Source organism: Sus scrofa, chromosome 10 (genome assembly GCF_054392235.1).
Source record: "Sus scrofa isolate SSC_HxYL_T2T_F1_AM1 chromosome 10, Sscrofa_HxYL_maternal_Yorkshire_Landrace_v2.0, whole genome shotgun sequence".
Taxonomy (NCBI): Eukaryota; Metazoa; Chordata; class Mammalia; order Artiodactyla; family Suidae; genus Sus; species Sus scrofa.
Genome location: NC_139392.1, coordinates 76,969,231 through 76,989,916, shown reverse-complemented (window position 1 = coordinate 76,989,916; position 20,686 = coordinate 76,969,231). Strand labels below are relative to the sequence as shown.

The window sequence follows — 20,686 nt, the reverse complement described above, 5'->3', positions numbered from 1 at the left end:
TACAGCTGCCGGCCCATGCCAGAGCCACAGCAACACCAGATCCAAGCTGCATCTGAGACCTACACCACAGCTCATGGCCATGCCGGATCCTTGACCCACTGAGCGAGGCCAGGGATCGAACCCTCAACCTCATGGATACTAGTCAGATTTGTTTCCATTGCACTACAATGGGAACTCCTATAAATCAACTATACTTTAATAAAAAATGTTTAAGATTTTAAAACGTACATTTCATTTACAAGAAATTTCATGCTCATGTGTGGCATTCCCTCCCTTTCTATCATTATTTTTTATTTTCATGTCATCACGAAAAAATAACTTATTTCATCATAACACATTAATGTTTAAATACTAAACAGTTATTTGCTATATGATAAATTATCTAAAGACTAAAAAAAATATATGCTATTGAAGTAAAAGATGCTCTTTAAGCTTGTTTTAAGTATTATTCAGGATAAAAGGCAGTGTGCAAACTGGTCAAAGTTATGAGCTTTGGTGTCAGACTTGTATCTCAATCCTGTTCTTCCAGCTGCCTCAACATTCTGGGCCTGACATGGATAACTTTCCTCATCTTATAGGGTTTTTGTGAGAATTAAATAAAATAATGATTGTGAAAAACATAGAACAGTACCTGGCACATTGTAAACACTAATACATTAAAAAATATCATCGGGAGTTCCCATCGTGGCTCAGTGGTTAACGAATCCGACTAGGAACCATGAGGTTGCAGGTTCAATCCCTGGCCTCGCTCAGTGGGTCATGGACCCGGTGTTGCCCTGAGCTGTGGTGTAGGGTGCAGACGGGGCTTGGATCTGGCGTTGCTGTGGCTCTGGGGTAGGCCGGCGGCTGCAGCTCTGATTGGACCCCTAGCCTGGGAACCTTCATATGCCGCAGGTGTGGCCCTGAAGAGACAAAAGACAACAACAACAAAAAGTTATCACCATTACTAGTAGTAGTAGTATTCTTACTGTTATTGTTATTGGATAGTCACCTTTTTTTAAATAAAAAAAATATTTACCTCTCTACTTGATTTTACTTGTGTCCTAGCAGACATAGCCTTATTCTCTAAAAATTCAAGTCATGGTATATAAATGGTTATTTTAAGAGACAGGCACACATACACTGACATACTTTCCTGACCTGTAAGAAAATGATTTTCAACTATGACATACTCTACAGTCTGTTCAAGATATATATATATTTATATATATATATATATATATATATATTTAAGAGACTATATATATATATATTTATATTTACATATATAGTCTTTTGAGGGCTGCACCCGAGGCACATGGAGTCTGTTTAAGAGGTATATATATGCTTACATATATATGAGACTATATATATATATAGTCATTTGAGGGCTGCACCCGAGGCATATGGAGGTTCCCAGGCGAGTGGTCTAATCGGAGCTACAGCTGCCAGCCTACACCACAGCCACAGCAACATCACATCTGAGCCGCATCTTCAACCTAAATCACAGTTCACAGCAATGCCGGATCCTAAGCTCACTGATTGAAGCCAGGGATGGAACCCGCAACCTCATGGTTCCTACGTGGATTTGTTTCCACTGTGCCATGACAGGAACTCCCAGTCTGCCTAAGATATTGAACCTGGTTCTGTAAAGGAATAAACTTCTCAAAAATGAGTCTAATATAATATAAAAATTCACTTCTCCACAAATTTCCCTGGCAACTGATTTTAGGAAATACTGTTACCCTGTTTTCTTCTAACATTTTTAGGTACATGTGCAATGCCAGAGAGATGTGCTAATATATACTATGTGTTATATCTATAGAAATCTAAATGAAGGCCAATGATCCACAATGAACATTTAGCCAGTAAATGCATATGGAAGCTGCAAATTCTCCTTGCTGACAAAATTCCTCTCTGTGGATGTCTTTACCCTCATCCCTATGTCTGAAGGGGAAAAATGCCTTCTCGAATTATCCCTTTCATGACTAGTTTCCCCGGCCTTTAATTCTTCCACATTCTTTAGGTGATTCTATTATACAGCACATCTTTAGTTGTGTGTTTGATTCTCCTGGTGATTCTGAAAGCTTCTATGTGAACTGTGAGGTTCAGTCAAAGAATGAATATATATATAAGCATGAGAAGAGCAACTGGGTAAAAACAACTGAAGCAATGAAGCAAAGTGTTATGATTGTGGATGTCTGCAGACTGAAGAGCCATATGAAAATCTGAGTAACTTCTAACCCTAATCATAAAACACTGTCCAAGATCATGTACGGCAACAGTGGTAATTTAGCATAAAATTTCATTATGCTGAAAACAAAGACTTTGGAATATTCTTGACTTTCTTTGACTCCAATTTCATTTAAAAGGACTACTGCTTTCCTCAGTTTAACTACTGGCTATAATTAGTCGGCAAAGTAGATAAGAACCTCAGGAGAAAGTGACTGTGCCATCTAAGATTTCATAACAGTCAAGACTGCTTTGCAAAGTCAGGTACATAACCAGACTTTAAACAAAGAGATGTTACAAAACTTCAGAAAATACAGATATAGCAGTATGAAAACTGAATAAAATGGAAGATAGTCCAAGAAGAATGAGAAGCTCCAAAAATAAAATTCTTGACTGTATGTTACAATTAATCCCAATGAGAACCAGAAAATCTTAAAAAAATTAGAGAGTGCTTAGGATATTAAATATTCCCATTTTCAAACAGCATGCATCCAGAAACTCCATACCAGTGAACTTGGAAAGCATCTAAAAATCTGTACAGAAGCAATGATGGTCTGAGCTACTTGGAGTTTCAGATCACTGAAATGAACATCATTAATAAAAATATTTTTGGACTGATAAATCAGGCCAACACCTTAGGCATACTAATCCTGATGTTAGCAAAGCCTATTATTAAAGCCTTGCTGATAAGGCAGAGCAATATGAACTGATTAATGGATGCATTTAGGTGACTGACTAAACCTTCAAACACAGGACTGCCGTCAGCCTAGAAAGAGGTATCCGAGTAGTCTACTACAGTGCAAAGTACTTTCCCTGTTCGAAGACAGAGATATAAAAGACATCCTCGGAGTTCCCATCGTGGCTCAGTGGTTAACAAATCTGACTAGGAACCATGAGGTTGCGGGTTCGATCCCTGGCCTTGCTCAGTGGGTCAAGGATCTGGCGTTGCCCTGAGCTGTGGTGTAGGGTGCAGACGAGGCTTGGATCTGGAGTAGGCCAGTGGCTACAGCTCCGATTCGACCCCTAGCCCGGGAACCTCCATATGCCGCAGGAGTGGCCCAAGAAATGGCAAAAAGACAAAAAAAAGACATCCTTATTAGACTTGCAAATGATATGAAGCTGGGAGTCATGGTAAAGATGAGAGAGTCAAAATTTAAAACTAGGGAGGTCCCATTATGGCTCAGCAGGTTATGAACCTGACTAGTATCCATGAGGATTCGAGTTTGATCCTGGGCTTGCTCAGTGGGTTAAGGATCCAGTGTTGTTGTGAGCTGTGGTGTAGGTCACAGACGTGTCTCAGATCCTGCACTTCTGTGGCTGTGGTGTAGGCTGCAGCTCTGATCCCACACCTAGCCTGGGAATTTCCTTATGCTGCAGGTATGGCCCTAAAAAACAAAAACAGAAACAAAATTCAAAACTATCTCCAGAGACTAATGATGAGTTTTAGATTAAAAAAGAATCAGTTACACAACTTTAGAATGGGAGAGACCAAGCTTATTCATAATTCATGTGGGAATTCCAATGTAAGACAATGGTGGGGCCTGACTGTCAAACTGCTAATGAATGCACTAATACAAGTATTGTGTATCAAGGAAAGGAGACAATGGTTCCACAGGCTGTTCAGACCATATATGGAATATTATCTTTAACAAAAAGGAAGGAGAAAATGACTGGAGATATTAAGTCACTGGAACCATCGAGAGAAGGGTGACAAATCTGTGAAGCACTTGGAAACCACCTCTTGCATGGTAAGCAACTGAAATGTTAAAAACCGATTCATAGCTTCTCTAACCTCTGTTTTTATAAATTAGTATTTTGCATGTATGACACCCTGTCAGATTAAAAACTCCCTATGTTTGGAGTTCCTGTCATGGTGCAGCAGAAACGAATCTGACTAGGAACCATGAGGTTGTGAGTTCGATCCCCGCCCTCGCTCAGTGGGTTAAGGATCCAGTGTTGCTGTAAGCAGTGGTGTGGGTCACAGATATGGCTTGGATCTGGCATTGCTGTGGCTATGGCGTAGGCCGGCAGCTGTAACTCTGACTAGACCCCTCGCCTGGGAACCTCCATATGCGCAGGTGTGGCTCTAAAAAAGCAAAAAAAGAAAGAAAGAAAGAAAGAAAGAAAGAAAGAAAGCCAAACAAACAAACCCCAAACCAAAAAACTCCCCATGGTTGTTGCTGACAGTGCAGGTTGACTTCATTACAACACAGTGAGTTCTCTGGCATCACTTCTGGATGCCTTCTACTCCTTTCCCTGTAAGTTCATCTTTCCTACTTACTCCTTCAGAGTAAACTGAACAGTCTGTCCTGTCACTCCAACATTGCCCGCAATGTTATCCATTAATAGGGGTTCAGTAAGTGCTTGCCAAATGAATAAAGATTTTTTCCTATAAAATTTCTTGAAAGTCACCTAGCTGCAGTAAAGCTTTTTGATATATCAATAAACAAAACATCTATTTGTAAACTATCTTAACATTCAAATTCAGCATTCTATAGAAAATATAATCTGTCATTGGGTTACAGAGAGGAGGAGCTTTACCGTGTATACTATACAAGTTTCTCAACAAAAGTCCATTCAGCAATGGTTAATTTGAACACTTCTCATAAATTCTGCAACTACACCATATCTTATTTTGAATTACTATTTCCAAACTACTACTAGATTTTGAGAAACTAATGGAAGATAAAATAGGTATTGGTCTGGTTAAAAACAGATTCTTAGACTTAAAAATGAAAGGATCTGTCCACTTGGTGAAGATGTGATGCACCCCAAGTAATTACTTTAGTAATCTAGTAATTATTTTTTTTTAAATAATTGACAATTATATCTGAAACACCTTAAAGATTATCTACTTTATTTAGTTTGTTTTATAGGTGAGAAAACAAATGAAAATGTATTCATGGTCACAAAACCAATTGGCATCCTGTTTTGGGTTTTAATTTTTGTTGTTGTCTTTAATTTGTTTTAGTTTAGTGTTCTTTCAATGTGGCTCTGACTTGTATCAGGAAAAGAAGAAAGGTAAAAAACTGAAGATCCTAGGAGGAATGAGATTTTCTCTACCAGTTACCTTCTTTTCTCACCATAGATTTAAGTTCTAAGTCCCTACAAAGAAGAGTAACTGGGATGTCTACTCTGTGGTTATCTTTTTAAAATTTAGGCAATTTAAGGGGTTCTAACACCTATGTAAATATTTTAACTCATTTACATATTTTGGGTATCAACTCTTCATCAACTATTAGATTTTTAAAAAAGGCCTTAGAAACTATTTTTTCCATTTATTTCGTTTCACCAAAAACTGAGACTCCAAAACAAATAGAAATTTATATTTGACAATAATTTTGGGAAAAATAAGTATTATCCCTTTAGAGAAGGAGCAGTGGAGTAGTCATAAATAAAACAATGAACCCCTGAAACCAAAGATCAATATATCCTAACCCGGGATAACAAATGGTGATTTTTCTCTTTTCAACAATAGGAAATTTCAGGCTGTTATATACCACATCATACAGGGACAAGCAAACAAATTAAATACAATTACATACCGTATTAACAGGAAGCTAACAAAAGAAAATATTCCTCTTACAGTACTGGACCTCCCTGTCTGTGAATTGAGATGCTAAATACTTAGATTTTGCAACCTCTTCTTCAAGAAGCTGTCATCCAAGGCTACCTCACTAAAACAAAAATATATGTTATTTCTTTTCGAAAATCCTAGGACGCTGATGTAATCGTGAAATGGAACAATTATTTTCCCCATTCTTGTTTCAAGTGATGATCTTTGCTTACCCACATACCTAGGAGGCTGAGGAGGCTCCTTCCAGTCACTGGGTATGAGGTTATAAATGCTCTCAGAAGAGTACGTTGGATCCATGGCCACCAAATGATTCCTTAAAACTACTCAGCTTTTTTCTCACTATACCAATATCTCCATCCCTTTCTTCACTGCTCCCCCTTTCCTCTCCTACTCTCCTGCCTTCTCAAGGAACTAAGGCTTCTGTGTGTCACACAATTCCCCTTTGACCTCCTCTAAGCGGTCCTCTCTTGGGAAGAAAATAAAATAACTTTTCTATCACTCCTGGGATTGCTTAGCGTTGTTGACGGCGTGGTTGCCGTGGAAACAGTTACTAGGCAACGGGGAAGTGGCAGGCAGCACCGCAAACTAGGTTTCCTCTCTTCCTCCCTCTGCAGCTCCCTTCCTGTCACAGAAGATCAACATAAAAACCATTCTTTACATGTACCTTTGGGGAAAAAGGAGTGAAGAATGACGTCCCCTTAAAAATGTTGCTCTTTTCTGTCTCTGCGTTTGGAGAGAAAGATAAACTTTACCAGAGACAGTCCGGAAGCGACGCTGGTGAGCGGGCGTCACACAACACGCGCGGGCTCCAACCCGGAGGGGCGGGGCGAACGGCTGCGGCCACGCAGACGCACGTCCAACGTCGAGAGCGCGACGGGGGAGGTGAGGAGCCCGAGGCGCGGGTGGAGCACGCGTACCCAATGCCCGGCTGCTCGGGCCGTGGGCGTGGCCCGCAGACCCGGAGGTCGGCACGGGCGCAGGCGCGGAGGCCACAGCGCGCGGGCGGGGCGGGCCTAGCGAGGCCTGGGGTCTGGGCGGTGGGCCAGCACTGACGAGGGCCAGCGGTACGGGGCTGCGTCCCGAGGAGGCGGCACTAGCGGCTCCTTCCCATTTCCTTTCCTTTCTCCCGTCTTCTCAGTGTGGTTTTCTTGGTGAGTTATTTGAGAAGGAAGGGAAACTGTACACTCCAGTCCGTTCCCACCGCATGTCTTTTCCCCTCTGTTCCTTCGCCTTTCCACTGCTCGGTGGTGATCCCCACGCCGTGTCCGCGCTCACCTTCCCTACTGCCTCTGTCCCGGGCTCAGCCCTGACGCCACCTGTGCAAGCGCGCCCGCGCCCAGCCGTCCACCTGTCGCGCCCCTTCCTCCCCTCGACCACCTGCTTCCCTTTCTCCTGCGCCTCGCCCCTTCACCACCTCCTTAACTCTTGATCGGGCTTCTTTCTTCTCGTAGGTCTTGACTTTATTAGACGAACAGCCTAACCAAGAAGGAGAAGCCTTTTCAATGGGCACTTGGATTTTTGCCCCCCCCCCCCTTCCTTTGGTGTCCCTTTTAGAAAATGGCCTTAGAATCGGTTTATTCCTTTGGCACCATTTGATCTTCCATGAACCGACTTATACCAAAATGACTGCTGAAAGAAGCTGTTAGAAGCCTTTGCCTTCCAGAGGCTCTAAAAGACATTTTGGCAGTATGATTTGGGCCGGATGATAATGATTCTGAACCAAACTTGTAATAGGGGCCACTCTGCCCAAAGGGAGTAAGGATTCTCAAAGATAGAAAAGGCCAGTTTTGGTCGTCTTACTGCCAGGTGCTCGGTGGAGGGATCAAAACAGCATGGTGGCTTGGTTAACTTAGGCTATGCTGAATGTATCGTCTCTCTCAGTGAATTTAACTAGGTAAGAATAAATTTAGAATAAATTTCAGATAAATGGCACCTTGAAGATGGTGCTCATGTTCTTTACATCAGATTTTCTATTTTCCAAAACATTTTGTAAGGATACAGCCACTTTGCCCTTTTCCTTTACATTTTGAGTATTTTATGTTTTGGGGGTTTTTTGCTTAGCATTTATAGAGGAAACTTCTGTTCTCTTTGTATGGTAAGATTTGAATTAAGGACTCAGAATGATAATACCGTTAGCCAAGTGCATAGTCATTGCCCAAAGTTTATAAATTTTCTAATTAGAAGGAACATTTTAGGACTCTTTATGTTAATCAGTCCCTAAAAGAGCCAATAAGGACAAAGCGTGATTTCTCCAGTTAGTAAGCATCAACTGACCTTAGGTAGTCTTGACTTTACTAAATACAGTAATTTCACTGATGTCAGTATATTTATTGTGGTTTTAAAAATACAAAACAGGATTAAGGTCTCACACTGTGGTATATCTAGTGTACAGTCTTAATGCAGTTGTTAATCATCTGGAAAGGAACATTTTTTCCTTTAGATAATTGGTTTATAATTCTTCTTGCCTTTTGAAAGCATCTTTACAAAGAATAAATTTCTAATTTTTATAATTCCTTCAAAATGGCAATCCTGTTCAAGGAAATGCCACTGTCCAGTATTCCACAGGGAATTAGTATTGGTGTACCATCAGAATTAGTATTGGTGAACTTTTTCTGTACAGGGCTAGATGATACATATTTTAGGCCTTTGCAAGCCAGATGGTTTCTCTCAAAACTACCCAGCTCTACCATTATAACTCAATAGCAGCCAAAGACAATATTTAACAAACAAACAAATAAGTGAGCAAAGTTTAGTTCCCGTGAAACTTAATTAACAACAACGGGGGGTGGGGTGGGGTGGGGGAATAAATGGTTGTACATACAAATTAGATTTTTTCCTGAAGAATATTTTAATCTATGTAGATGAATAAAATGGGCAGAGTTGGGAATATAAGACAACTGAAAATAAATCCTTTCTAAAGCCATAGTCCTTACAAATTCCTTACGATATTTTTCTAAGTTAAAGAATTGTAGGAGTTCCCGTCGTGGCGCAGTGGTTAACGAATCCGACTAGGAACCATGAGGTTGCGGGTTCGATCCCTGACCTTGCTCAGTGGGTTAACGATCCGGCGTTGCCGTGAGCTGTGGTGTAGGTTGCAGACACAGCTCGGATCCCGCGTTGCTGTGGCTCTGGCGTAGGCCAATGGCTACAGCTCCGATTGGACCCCTAGCCTGGGAACCTCCATATGCCGCGGGAACGGCCCAAAGAAATAGCAAAAAGACAAAAAAAAAAAAAAAAAAAAAAAAGAATTGTAAAGGCTATATAAAATGTCTTGTGAATTAGATACTTGAGACCATTAAGAGAATATCTGACTTCAGACCAACACCAGGAAAGGCTTCGTCAGCTTTGATTCTAAGACAAATAAGAGTAGTGAACTTGATTTAAGATCCCTGTGATTACCACAGGGCACTGAAGTGTGGTCCTTCCACCTCCTCCACCTGGCTGTTTCAGTCAGCTGACTAACTGGAGGGCTTGTTAAGAGGATTTTTACTTAGTAGTCAGAAGCAGCAAAGCTTCTAACCTGCTGGTTAGTTTGTATTCTACTATGGTTGCCTTTTTTTATTATTTCTTGGAAAACAATTTACTGCTGTAAAATGCTGTAATTTTTAAGAATTTTTTAAAACCTCAGAATACCTTTCTTCATAAAATAGTGGACTAGATTTAATCATTCTTAGAAATTTAAATAGAGATTGTATTAAGATAGGATGCCAAGTAGTTCTTTGATGAACTCATTCATGATGAGTCACGTCTCATCATGAAATAATTTTTGAAGTGCCATGTCTTAGGTTTTATTTGGGGAGGGTATATAATAAACATTTTTAAATGTGTGACAAATGCTAAATTTTATTTTTTGCTTATGGAGGTTCCCAGGCTAGGGGTCGAATTGGAGCTACAGCTGCCAGCCTACACCACAGCCACAGCAACGCAGGATCTGAGCCACTGAGCGAGGCCAGGGATAGAACCCACAACCTCATGGTTACTAGTTGGATTCGTTTCCACTGCATCACAACGGGAACTCCCTAAATTATTTTTGCCAAGAAGATTTTGATGATTTCCCAGAGATACTGGAAACTATTTTTATAATGGAATTGAACAATTCTAGCCTACTTTGGAAGCAAAAATTGATAATGGGCTTAGTATGATTTCGGTTGATTAGTCATCTAGTGGTAAATATAGAAAAATATCACTGTAAATAGCTGCCTGAAAATTAATATGTATTTCTGGCTTAAAATGTAATTTTGTTAGCATTCTTCGGAAATAATTTTAAAACATTTTAAAAAGTGATTTCTGTACTTTTTCCCCCTTGAATTCTTTATTCAGTTTTGGTCAGCTTGCCACAGTAAAATTATTAAATATCATACTTCAAGGTTACACAATACTTGAATTAATATATACATGTGGACATTCTGTTTTTGTTTTTTAAAGTTCTTGCTGTGATATACATCACTGCCTTTTCATTATTCTATTTGAATGACAAGTGACTTCCATGTCTAAAATGTATCCATTGGACCTAGTGGGTCAAAAAGCTCCACTGTAAGTGATAGTAAGAAAAACCTATTTAAAAAGTATTAATGTGGAGTTCCCGTCGTGGCGCAGTGGTTAACGAATCTGACTAGGAACCATGAGGTTGCGGGTTCGGTCCCTGGCCTTGCTCAGTGGGTTAAGGATCCGGTGTTGCTGTGAGCTGTGGTGTAGGTTGCAGATGCGGCTTGGATCCTGTGTTGCTGTGGCTCTGGCGTAGGCTGGTGGCTACAGCTCCAATTCAACCCCTAGCCTGGGAACCTCCATATGCTACGGGAGTGGCCCAAAGAAATAGCAAAAAGACCAAAAAAAAAGTATTAATGTGTAATGGAGTGGTATAGACCTTCCATCCAGTGAGGAATCAGAGAGTTTACTATAAAATATTTTTGTGTAGAACTTGGTTGTACAAAAATTATTTGAGACCATCATGATTCAGTAAAATCTGAGTACTTTATGGCTAAGAGATTTGGTCTTTGAGTACTGTTTTTGTTTTCTGATTCTTATGTGATTTACTCCCATTTAATTTGAAATAGCTTTGTCCTTTGGCTGAAGAAAACTTGCCTATTCCTGGCCACTATACTGGAAAACATATCAAAATATAAAGTAAATGAAAACCATCTAATAACATGGCTTTGAATCATAAAGGAGAATGATATGCAGTCGATCCCACTTTGTTCACAGGTTCCATATTTGTAAATTCTACTCGCTAGATTTTATTTATAACTCAAAATTAATACCTGCAGGACTTTGGCAGTCATTCATGGCCACGGGCTTATTGGTGAAAAATTTGAGACATGCATGTTCGAAGCTGGGGTCAAGCAAGGCAATGTTCTTTCTTGTTTTGGCTCCTACTATAAACAAGTATCTTTTGAATTCTATTTAGTGCCGCTTTTTTTTTTTTTTTCATTTTTGCGCTTACAGGTGATAATTTTGCTGTTCAAAATGGCCTCCAAGCAGAGTGCTGAAGTGCTGCTTAGTGTTCCCAAGGCAATCAGGCCACATCGTGCTTTACAGAGAAAATGTGTGTGTTAGATGAAATTCGCTGAGGCAGGCGTTAGAGTACTGTTGGCTGAGTTCAGTGGTAATGAATCACTTATGTATGTATGTTTAAAGAAGATGTCTCTAAACAGAAACACACATAAAACATTATGTATTGATCAGTTGGCAAAAATATTGTGGCCAGAGACTCACAGGAACCTAGCACTGTATTTCCCCTAGAAGCAAAGGTTCATTATTCACTAATTCATATTCGCGGTGACTGGTAGAACATAGCTACTATGAATAAAAAGAATTGACTATATTACCTCTTAAGTAAAAATTCGATTTCCAGATAAAGGTTATATGCTGTGGGCATTATTCCATCTTCTCTTGTCTTTTGGTTTAGGATGTGTTGATACATATTTAAGATGCACGTATTGGGAAAAAAAGACAGTACTATTTTAATCTTTTAATAGTGGTTTTAGGGAACCATGAAAAGGGTCAGTTTATCATTTTTCTGTACTTAAAAATTTTCAGATGGATAGTTTAATGATAGTTTATGTGTGGAATTTTATGATACTGTGTGCAGTTATGATTCACTTGAAAATTTTCCCATTGTACACTGCACTTTTTGCTAAGATTGATTTTACCTCAGCATTCATCAACTCTTCACTGGTTCTTATGTGTCTTATAAGTCAGTGGGAGTTAAACACCTAGAAGCTGAAAAGCCAAATAAGGAAGTGTATTCCTTCTCCTGACAATTCCAGTTTAGCTTGTTAATTTCAATGTTAGCTTAAAATGGTTTAAATGTTTTATTGGAGAACAGTTTGAGTAGCATAGATGATCAGAGTAGTAAAATGATCGCAAATTCTCAGAACTTGTTTAAACATACCATCTAACATTTAACATGTCTTAGTTGCATATTGGTCCTACCACAGAACATGTGAAAAGCCCCACTACATGCCTGTAAAGTTAGTCAATCTAAATAAACATTGGAGCAGTTATTAAATTGTACTTTACATATGACTAAAAATTTGACTTGTCTGGCGTACATTTGTGTTTTAAATGGTGAGTATACTTCCAAAGACAGGGATTTGACCAGTGTGGGGAATTAAAGAGCTTCTCCAGATACCAGAATAAGTTTGACCTCTTATCGTTGGAAACATTCCTGAGTCTTTTTGTTATTACTCTGGAGTCTGGAATTTGAATTAAGTATCTCCATGATGATGTTTATGGGCCAGAAATAAAAGTGATGGTCCAATGCAGATAATGTTATGGATATGCAGCCTTTGACTTTGCTGCTGATTATCAATGTTTCTTAGGTGTTTGGGTGATGTTATATCTTTCACTACCTTTTTTTAAGACCAACATAATGAAAAATATATAAGAATGATTCTTAACAGTATGCACGTAAGAGGCATGAAAAACAGAAAATGTCATACTTTTATAGTTTAGAAAATTATTTAAGCATTTTATAAGCAAATATTCTGGTCACTTGTGAATTCTTTGACTAAGAAGTTTATAAATATTATGATAGTCTATCAACATCTTCATATAACTAAAGAGAAATTAAATATAAAGAATATTGTTTAGCTTCCTGAATTGCAAGTAAATAGCATTCCAACTCCAAATAATCCTTATTTACATGAGTTATAAACCATGAGACAGTTTTCATTACAGGAAAAAATACTAATTTTATTTCTGTAGCTCATAGTAAGACAAATTGTTTAATTTTGATTAATCAATGTCTTGAGATAAGATTAATAAAAAGGATAATGTGTGATATATAAGAATTTGGGTTCAAATACTTTTAAAAATATCCCATAAATTTGGAAAGATTTTAACAGTTTATGTACTGAGGGCATGGTTATACTCAAGCCTTTTGGGATTTTAAGTCTTATTGAAATTAGTAACCACGTGTCTTTTTGTTTTTGTTTTGAAAAGGGCTAAAGCCAGTTTTTAGGTTGGCTTGGGCAGAACAGTGAAAAGAGAATGCTCCACTTGAACCGATGTCAGCATCTGAAACAAATAACTCAGAGATGTTTTCCCAGTATGCATGTTAAAATGGATAAACATGCACAGCTATTTCTTTCAAGACCCTTTGCACTTGCAGAATTAAGGAAGTCGTGGCGCTCAATCTCCTCTCTCATGGGAGACAAAAATATTGTCCTGATGGGACCACCCGGTGCTGGGAAAACAACAGTAGGCAGAATAATAGGTCAGAAACTAGGTTGTTGTGTCATAGATGTGGATGATGATATCCTTGAAAAAACCTGGAATATGAGTGTATCTGAAAAATTACAGGATGTTGGTAATGAACAGTTTTTAGAAGAGGAAGGAAGAGCTGTGTTAAACCTGTCTGCATCTGGAAGTGTGATTTCCCTTACTGGGTCCAATCCAATGCATGATGGTAGCATGTGGCATCTAAAGAAAAATGGAATAATTGTATATCTGGATGTACCGCTAATAGATATAGTTGGTCGCCTAAAATTAATGAAAATAGATAGGATTGTGGGTCAGAATTCTGGAACATCTATGAAAGACCTACTTAAATTTAGAAGACAGTATTATAAGAAGTGGTACGATACTCGTGTGTTTTGTGAAAGTGGGGCTTCCCCAGAGGAGGTAGCTGACAAAGTGCTGAATGCAGTTAAGAGATACCAAGACGTGGACTCAGAAACATTCATTTCCACAAGGCACATTTGGCCTAAAGACTGTGAACAGAAGGTTCCAACAAAATTCTTTAGTGATGCTGTGATTGAGGGGTTAGCTTCTGATGGTGGACTTTTTGTTCCTGAAAAGGAGTTTCCAAAATTAAACTGGAGGGAGTGGAAAAGCCTTGTAGGAGCAACTTACATAGAAAGAGCACAAATACTCTTGGAAAAATGCATACACCCTGCTGACATACCTCCTGCCAAGTTGGGAGAAATGATTGAAACTGCTTATGGGGAAAACTTTGCCTGCTCAAAAATTGCCCCTGTCAGGCACCTGTCAGGCAACCAGTTCATCCTGGAGTTGTTTCATGGACCAACAGGATCATTTAAAGATCTGTCTTTACAGCTTATGCCTCATATTTTTGCACATTGCATTCCACCAAGTTGCAATTACATGATACTTGTGGCCACCTCAGGAGACACAGGGAGTGCAGTCTTAAATGGCTTTAGTCGTCTTAATAACAATGACAAGCAAAGAATAGCTGTGGCCACATTTTTTCCTGAGAATGGAGTAAGTGAATTTCAGAAAGCACAAATAATTGGCAATCAGCAAGAAAATGGATGGGCTGTAGGTGTCAAGTCAGATTTTGATTTTTGCCAGACATCTATAAAGAGAATCTTTAAAGATTCCGATTTTACTGGCTTTCTTACTGTGGAATATGGAACTGTCTTAAGTTCAGCTAATTCCATAAACTGGGGCCGACTGCTTCCCCAAGTAGTTTATCATGCTTCTGCATACCTTGATCTCGTTAGCCAAGGATTTATTTCTTTTGGAAGCCCAGTTGATGTCTGTATTCCCACAGGAAACTTTGGTAACATTTTAGCAGCGGTGTATGCCAAAATGATGGGAATCCCTATTCGAAAATTTATTTGTGCTTCTAATCAGAACCATGTTTTGACTGATTTTATAAAAACAGGACATTATGATCTAAGAGAAAGAAAATTAGCACAAACCTTTTCACCAGCAATAGATATTCTCAAATCTTCAAACCTGGAACGCCATTTACACTTGATGGCTAATAAGGATGGACAATTAATGACAAGATTATTTAATCAATTAGAAGAGCAGCATCACTTTCAGATAGAAAAGATCCTAGTTGAGAAACTTCAGCAGGACTTCGCAGCCGACTGGTGCTCTGAGGGAGAGTGCCTCGCAGCTATCCACTCTACCTACAATACTTCGGGGTATATTTTGGATCCACACACTGCTGTTGCAAAAGTAGTTGCAGACAGAATGCAAGACAAAACTTGCCCAGTTATTGTCTCATCGACAGCTCATTACTCAAAGTTTGCACCTACTATCATGCAGGCTTTAAAGATCAAAGAGATCAACCAGACTTCATCAAGTCAGGTTTATCTACTGAGTTCCTACAATGCGTTACCTCCCCCACATGCAGCTTTATTAGAGAGGACGAAACAGCCAGAGAAGATGGAGTACCAGGTCTGTGCCGCCGATGTGAGTGTCCTGAAGAGTCATGTGGAAAAACTGGTACAAAATCAATTCATGTAAGTTTTCTTGAGTAAAAATTTCTTTCTGGTGATAAGCATGCAATAATAAATCACAAAAGTTGATGTGGAGTAAAGTTAGCATTTTGTTTTTAATGTAAAGATGTATGTCTATATGTAGAAGGTTATCTTAGAATTTCAATAACCTAATCTCTAGGTCTGAATATTATCCCTGCACATGCTCCTTGGATCCTTAATCTAGAAGGGACAAAAAGGCAGCATAGGGCTTTGACCCTTGTGCTTTGCACTCATGAGGGGGATATCAGTTTCTAATCCCTCATCCCCACTTTTAAGTGGACCAAAATGTCTGGTATTTGATTTGGCAATTAAAATATTCAAGCATGACTGTTATGTAGTACATCTATAACCATAACTAGTTTTCTATTGACTAGAAAGATAATTTACCACGCTAATGGTTAACATGTATGGGGGAAGTAGTACATTCACCCACTAAGAAAGGGTTACTGTTGTTGGAGTTTCCTTATGGGTCAGGGGGTTAAGAACCTGATGTCACTGTGGCAAAGGTTGGATTCCTGACCCGGGAACTTCCACATGCCTCAGGCATGGCCAAACCAAAAAACAACCCCCACAAGTGTGCATGTATTTAATTTTTCCTTCTTTGTGGTAACAATACATTATAACCATGGTTTATATTTATGAATTGCCTGAATATTTTATTTCTGAATTAAAGATTATCACTGAAAAGACCTGTTAGTGTAACGGAATACTCTCAACCACAAGATGGCATTCCTAATGTAATTTGTCTTTGCTGATAACATTCTGCTTCATTTTCTGAGGAGAACTGCTTCCATAAACAAACATATTACAAATTGTCAAAAAAAAAAAAGAATTACAATAGTTAAATGAGCAGAAATAATTTGTTTAAAAATTTAAAAAATTAAACCAATTATGTTAACTTTGGCTTCTAAAAAGTACATTGAAAACCAAAAGTTGAAAACCAAGAGCAGTTACAAGAAAATAATGGAGGATTCAAAGTTCACTGGAGTTCCCATCATGGCTCAATGGTTAACGGATCCAACTAGGAACCATGAGATTGCGGGTTCGATCCCTGGTCTTGCTTAGTGGGTTGAGGATCCGGCGTTGCCGTGAGCTGTGGTGTAGGTCACAGATGCGGCTGGCTTGGATCCCGAGCTGCTGTGGCTCTGGTGTGGGCCAGCGGCTACAGCTCTGATTAGACCCCTAGCCTGGGAACCTCCATATGCTGAGGGTGTGGCCCTAGAAAAGACAAAAAAAAAAAGTTCACTTATTCTTGTATGTCTTATGTATTTTTTCATTTGCTTTTAAGGATATTTCTTTCAGCAAATGATGCATTTAGAAAATGCCTGTAAAATTTCCTGTGTGTATGAGAATGCACAATTTTTCTGAAAGTGAGAGGGACGGTGTTTAAAAAAGAAAAAAAAGACATGACTTTTGCCCACACGAACTGTAGTGAAGGAGACAACATAAAACATTAAATCATGTTTTAACACAGAACAGTTATTGCGAGATAGTTTACGAGTAAGTGAAAAATGAGTGATACAGTCAAGAGCTATAAGATTTAAAAAGGAAGGGACCAGTCAGAAAAGGCTTCGCATAGGACATAGAGCATGATGTTGGATGGCAAGATTTTCCAGGCGGAAAGGAGGGGAAATACATTCTAGGCAGAGATAAGGGAAGTAGGTATGGTGAGTTGTTCAAGAGAACACTTAAAACTATGCTTGGTTTTGTTCTCCATCCAATACTTGCTGTCACTTTTTTTTGGAAACCAATCCTAGACCTTCTCTCTCACCTAAGTCTCACCTTGCCTAAGTCCAGAGGAATACGCCATCAGTTAAGACATAGTTTCCCATCATCAAATGTCTAAATTTCCTGCACCTGTTTCATGACTTCCGGTGTATCTTGGCTTCTCTTCCCTTCAGAATACTCGCATCCCTTGCACCATCGGTTGTCTCCTCTGCTGTTTCTTCAACTTCTCCCCTCTGATGGATCCCTTCTTTCTGTGCCTTCAGGTGCTCTCTTTTCACATCTTAAAAAGTGTAAGAGCAAAACAAAACTCTAAACATCCACATGCCCCCCCCACTACTCTTTTATTTCTTTATGCTCCAATGAAGACCAACCCTCTTCAAAAAAAGGCTACGTATTTGGTCTATATATTTGTCTACATATTTGGTCTCCACTTTCTTGCCTCTCATTTTCCCCAGTGTGTGGAGAGGACATGTTCAGTTTAAGGAGGAATAGTGGCTCCCCACCGTGCTTTCAGAGTAGAACATTCCTCATCTGACACCCACTGTGGCTTTTCTCTGATTACATACATGTCTTTCCCTCAGAGGTAGCCACTATCCTAAATTTTCTGTTCATCATTTCCTTGTTTGTATTTACAGTTTTGCACTGTTTAGTTCTGCGTTTAGAATATTTTATGCAAATGGAATTATACTATATATAAGGTCTTCTATCCTTCTTTTATTCAAAAACTTTAAAATTGAACCATGCTGACAAACTTTTATTACTGTATAATATTATACAGTACGAATACCATAATTTATCCATTTGCCAGTTAGTGGACATTTAGATTGTCTACTATTTGTCTGTTCTTACATCCAGGGGGTATACCATTTTGTTGTAAAATTTGTGTTGAAGACTAGTGAACGTGGACTTCTAAACTTTTGTGGTCCTAATGACATGTAAAAATAGATTTCATATTTTGCCTCTATTAAAAATGTATGGCTTGTTAATGATATGAAAAACTGTTATCAAGTCTAAGGCTATGGTTATAATTTCTACTTTTCACAATCTTTGAAATTATTTTACAATGTCAGTATATAGTGAATTTGTAAGTTTTTTGAGAAAAAGGCAGTGAGATTTTAAAATTACATATTAATGGAAATTGTAAAATATTTTTCATCAAAATAGAGTTTAGAATATAAATTATTCTGTTTGAAGTTTTTGTTAATAGCATTAATAGCTTTTAATAGTAATTCAGTTTTGAAAATAATAACTTATGGCAAATACTGTTTCTTTCAATCCATTAAATCATTTATAAACATTTAAACTACTTAATGTTAAGAAAAAAGTAGCTTCATGTGAGCCTCAAACTCATGGAAACAAAGTTTTTGTGCATCCAGAAACACGAATAAAGTCTATGTATGAAAATATTTGTGTGGGCCCTCTCTGTATACTTCAGCCACTAAAATCATTCATCTCTTTGAAACTTTAAAAACAAATAGCCTCCTTTAAAATCAATGTGAGAATAAGCTCCTCTGATTGAAAGAAAACAAAGCCTCAGGTTCCTGTCGTGGCTCAGTGGAAATGAATCTGACTAGCGTACACGAGAAAGCAGGTTTGATCCCTGGCCTCACTCAGCGGGCTAAGGATCCAGCACTGCCGTGAGCTGTGGAGTAGGTCACACCTGGCTGGGGTCCTGCGTTGCTGTGGCTGTGGTGTAGGCCGGTGGCTACAGCTCCAATTAGACCCCTAGCCTGGAAACTTCTATATGTTGCAGGTGTGGCCCTAAAAAGACCAAAAAAAAAAAAAAAAAAAAAAGAAAGAAAGAAAAGAAAAGAAAAAGCAAGCAAGCAAAGCCAAGTAAGTTGTCAGTATCATGGAGAAGGGACCTGTTAAGCACAGGAAACCATGTACAGCAGTTCTCTGATCAGTTGACAAGATTTAGACCAGAGCCATGCATCAAAAAGTGGTTTGCTTCCTACGAAAGTATTAGTCAACTCAGCTATTTTTCTCTAAAAAAAAGTAAAGAGTTTATCTCTTTTGAGTTCTTAGGACTTGCTTCATCTAGGTGGTAGTAAACAGTTGTCTTTCAAGGAGTCACTGGGCTGAAGTTCCGTGTGTGGATGTGGCATCACCTGTTAGGTTATCATCACAAACTTTGTTGAGATTTTAGTGGCCTATACAACGTAGAGTTGCTAATGGCATGTTTAATTTCATTTACAAATATTAGGAGAGTTTGTAATTTTAAGTTACTTAAATCCACAATGGGCTATTTTAAATAAATTCTTATATTTGTTGTATGAACCCTAAAACTAGTCAATAACATCTTATAGTGAATTTAAAGGTATCTTTGTGAAGTTTTTAATGCTTTATTGCCATTTTTCAAAATGGGAACTTTGAAGTAGATATTCTAGAGCTCAAAATAAATGCAGAAATAAGAAAAAATGCTAGGAACCATTTTGGACAGAAGTGTTTTTAAAAATTTAAACAACAAATCTTGGCACTCCTTAAGGTACAACACATATTAATACATGTCAATGTTTAAATCACTCAATTTTATTTCAGATTAAACTAGGCTTGCTTGTATTTCTGGCAACATTACACTGTAATTTATAACTATATGCCTAGCAATAAGTTTTCTTTTGAAGTCATGTTTGGGGTATACTTGGCAATACACACCCTAGATCTGCAATCTATGTTGTAGTATATCACTTTTTTTCTTTTCTTCTCTTTTTTTTTCCTTCCATCCTTCCTTCCTTCCATCCTTCTTTCTTTTCTTGCCGCATCCGTGGCATATAGAATTTCCCAGGTTAGGGGTCTAATTGGAGCTGCAGCTGCCAGCATACATCACAGCCACAGCAACTCAGGATCCAAGTTACGTCTGCGACCTATACCATGGCCCACAGCAGCACCGGACCTTTAACCCACTGAGTGAGGCCAGGGATCGAAGCTGCATCCTCATGGATACTAGTTGAGTTCTTAAACCACTAAGCCACAATAGGAACTCCCACTATAACAGTTTCTTTAAAATTAGAGAACTTCTGTTTTCAATGTTTTGTTGCAGCACTTATTTCATGTTCTCATTGAGTCATTCACTTGCTCTCTGTGATGCTGGTGGTCTTTTCACCTGACACTTGTGTCAGTTGCAGACTTATTAAAAAAGTCCGACTTTACTGCCATTTTAGTGGTTCCAAAAAGCAATTCATGGATGTGATCTGGGTATTGTTTCTGGTGCCAACCTCTAAAGTTGATTCTCTGGTTTTCTGGAGATTCCTTGGGTTGCTTATTATCTTTTAATGAACGTGTTCAGAGTGACTTCTGTTATTTGCAATTAACAACCCTGCCTAATATGGTACTAATGATTACGGGTAAAATTAATGATATTGGCACCAACTAATAGAGAATAGTGGGACATTTCTAGATTATTCCATGAGACAGAAGTATTTCAGCAAACAAA

At 38.6% G+C, this 20,686-nt stretch overlaps 2 protein-coding genes and 2 long non-coding RNA genes across 10 annotated transcripts in view; 1 reads left to right on the top strand and 3 right to left on the bottom strand.

The window, feature by feature from the left end:
* The window catches only part of ENKUR (enkurin, TRPC channel interacting protein), a 39,838-nt gene extending 33,212 nt beyond the window's left edge, over nucleotides 1-6,626 (bottom strand). The window contains 1 exon segment of one of the 5 annotated variants that reach the window (NM_001444610.1): nucleotides 6,009-6,626. In NM_001444610.1, coding sequence (NP_001431539.1) covers nucleotides 6,009-6,085 — 77 coding nt within the window. In that variant the 5' untranslated portion in view covers nucleotides 6,086-6,626. 5 annotated transcript variants of the gene reach the window in all.
* A 16-nt stretch (nucleotides 6,627-6,642) lies between these two features.
* THNSL1 (threonine synthase like 1) lies at nucleotides 6,643-18,657 on the top strand. Of its 3 annotated transcripts, XM_021064908.2 has the most exons (3): nucleotides 6,807-6,939; nucleotides 7,240-7,682; nucleotides 13,232-18,657. In XM_021064908.2, the coding sequence occupies exon 3, from the start codon at nucleotides 13,280-13,282 to the stop codon at nucleotides 15,509-15,511; it is 2,232 nt and encodes a 743-aa protein (XP_020920567.1). In that variant the 5' UTR covers nucleotides 6,807-6,939; nucleotides 7,240-7,682; nucleotides 13,232-13,279; the 3' UTR covers nucleotides 15,512-18,657. The 3 variants fall into 3 exon arrangements, with proteins under 3 accessions (XP_020920569.1, XP_020920567.1, XP_020920568.1); XM_021064910.2 differs by lacking the exons at nucleotides 6,807-6,939; nucleotides 7,240-7,682 and adding an exon at nucleotides 6,643-6,670; XM_021064909.2 differs by lacking the exon at nucleotides 7,240-7,682.
* On the bottom strand, nucleotides 8,096-16,354 carry LOC146399530 (uncharacterized). The gene is made up of 2 exons (XR_014818055.1): nucleotides 10,571-16,354; nucleotides 8,096-9,411 (listed from the first exon to the last, which is right to left on the bottom strand). It is a non-coding gene; the product is annotated as an uncharacterized LOC146399530 (long non-coding RNA).
* Nucleotides 17,593-20,686, bottom strand: part of LOC102166141 (uncharacterized) — a 123,829-nt gene continuing 120,735 nt past the window's right edge. The window contains exon 9 of the long non-coding RNA XR_014818025.1: nucleotides 17,593-18,858. This is a non-coding gene — a long non-coding RNA (uncharacterized LOC102166141). The remainder of the gene's footprint in view (nucleotides 18,859-20,686) is intronic.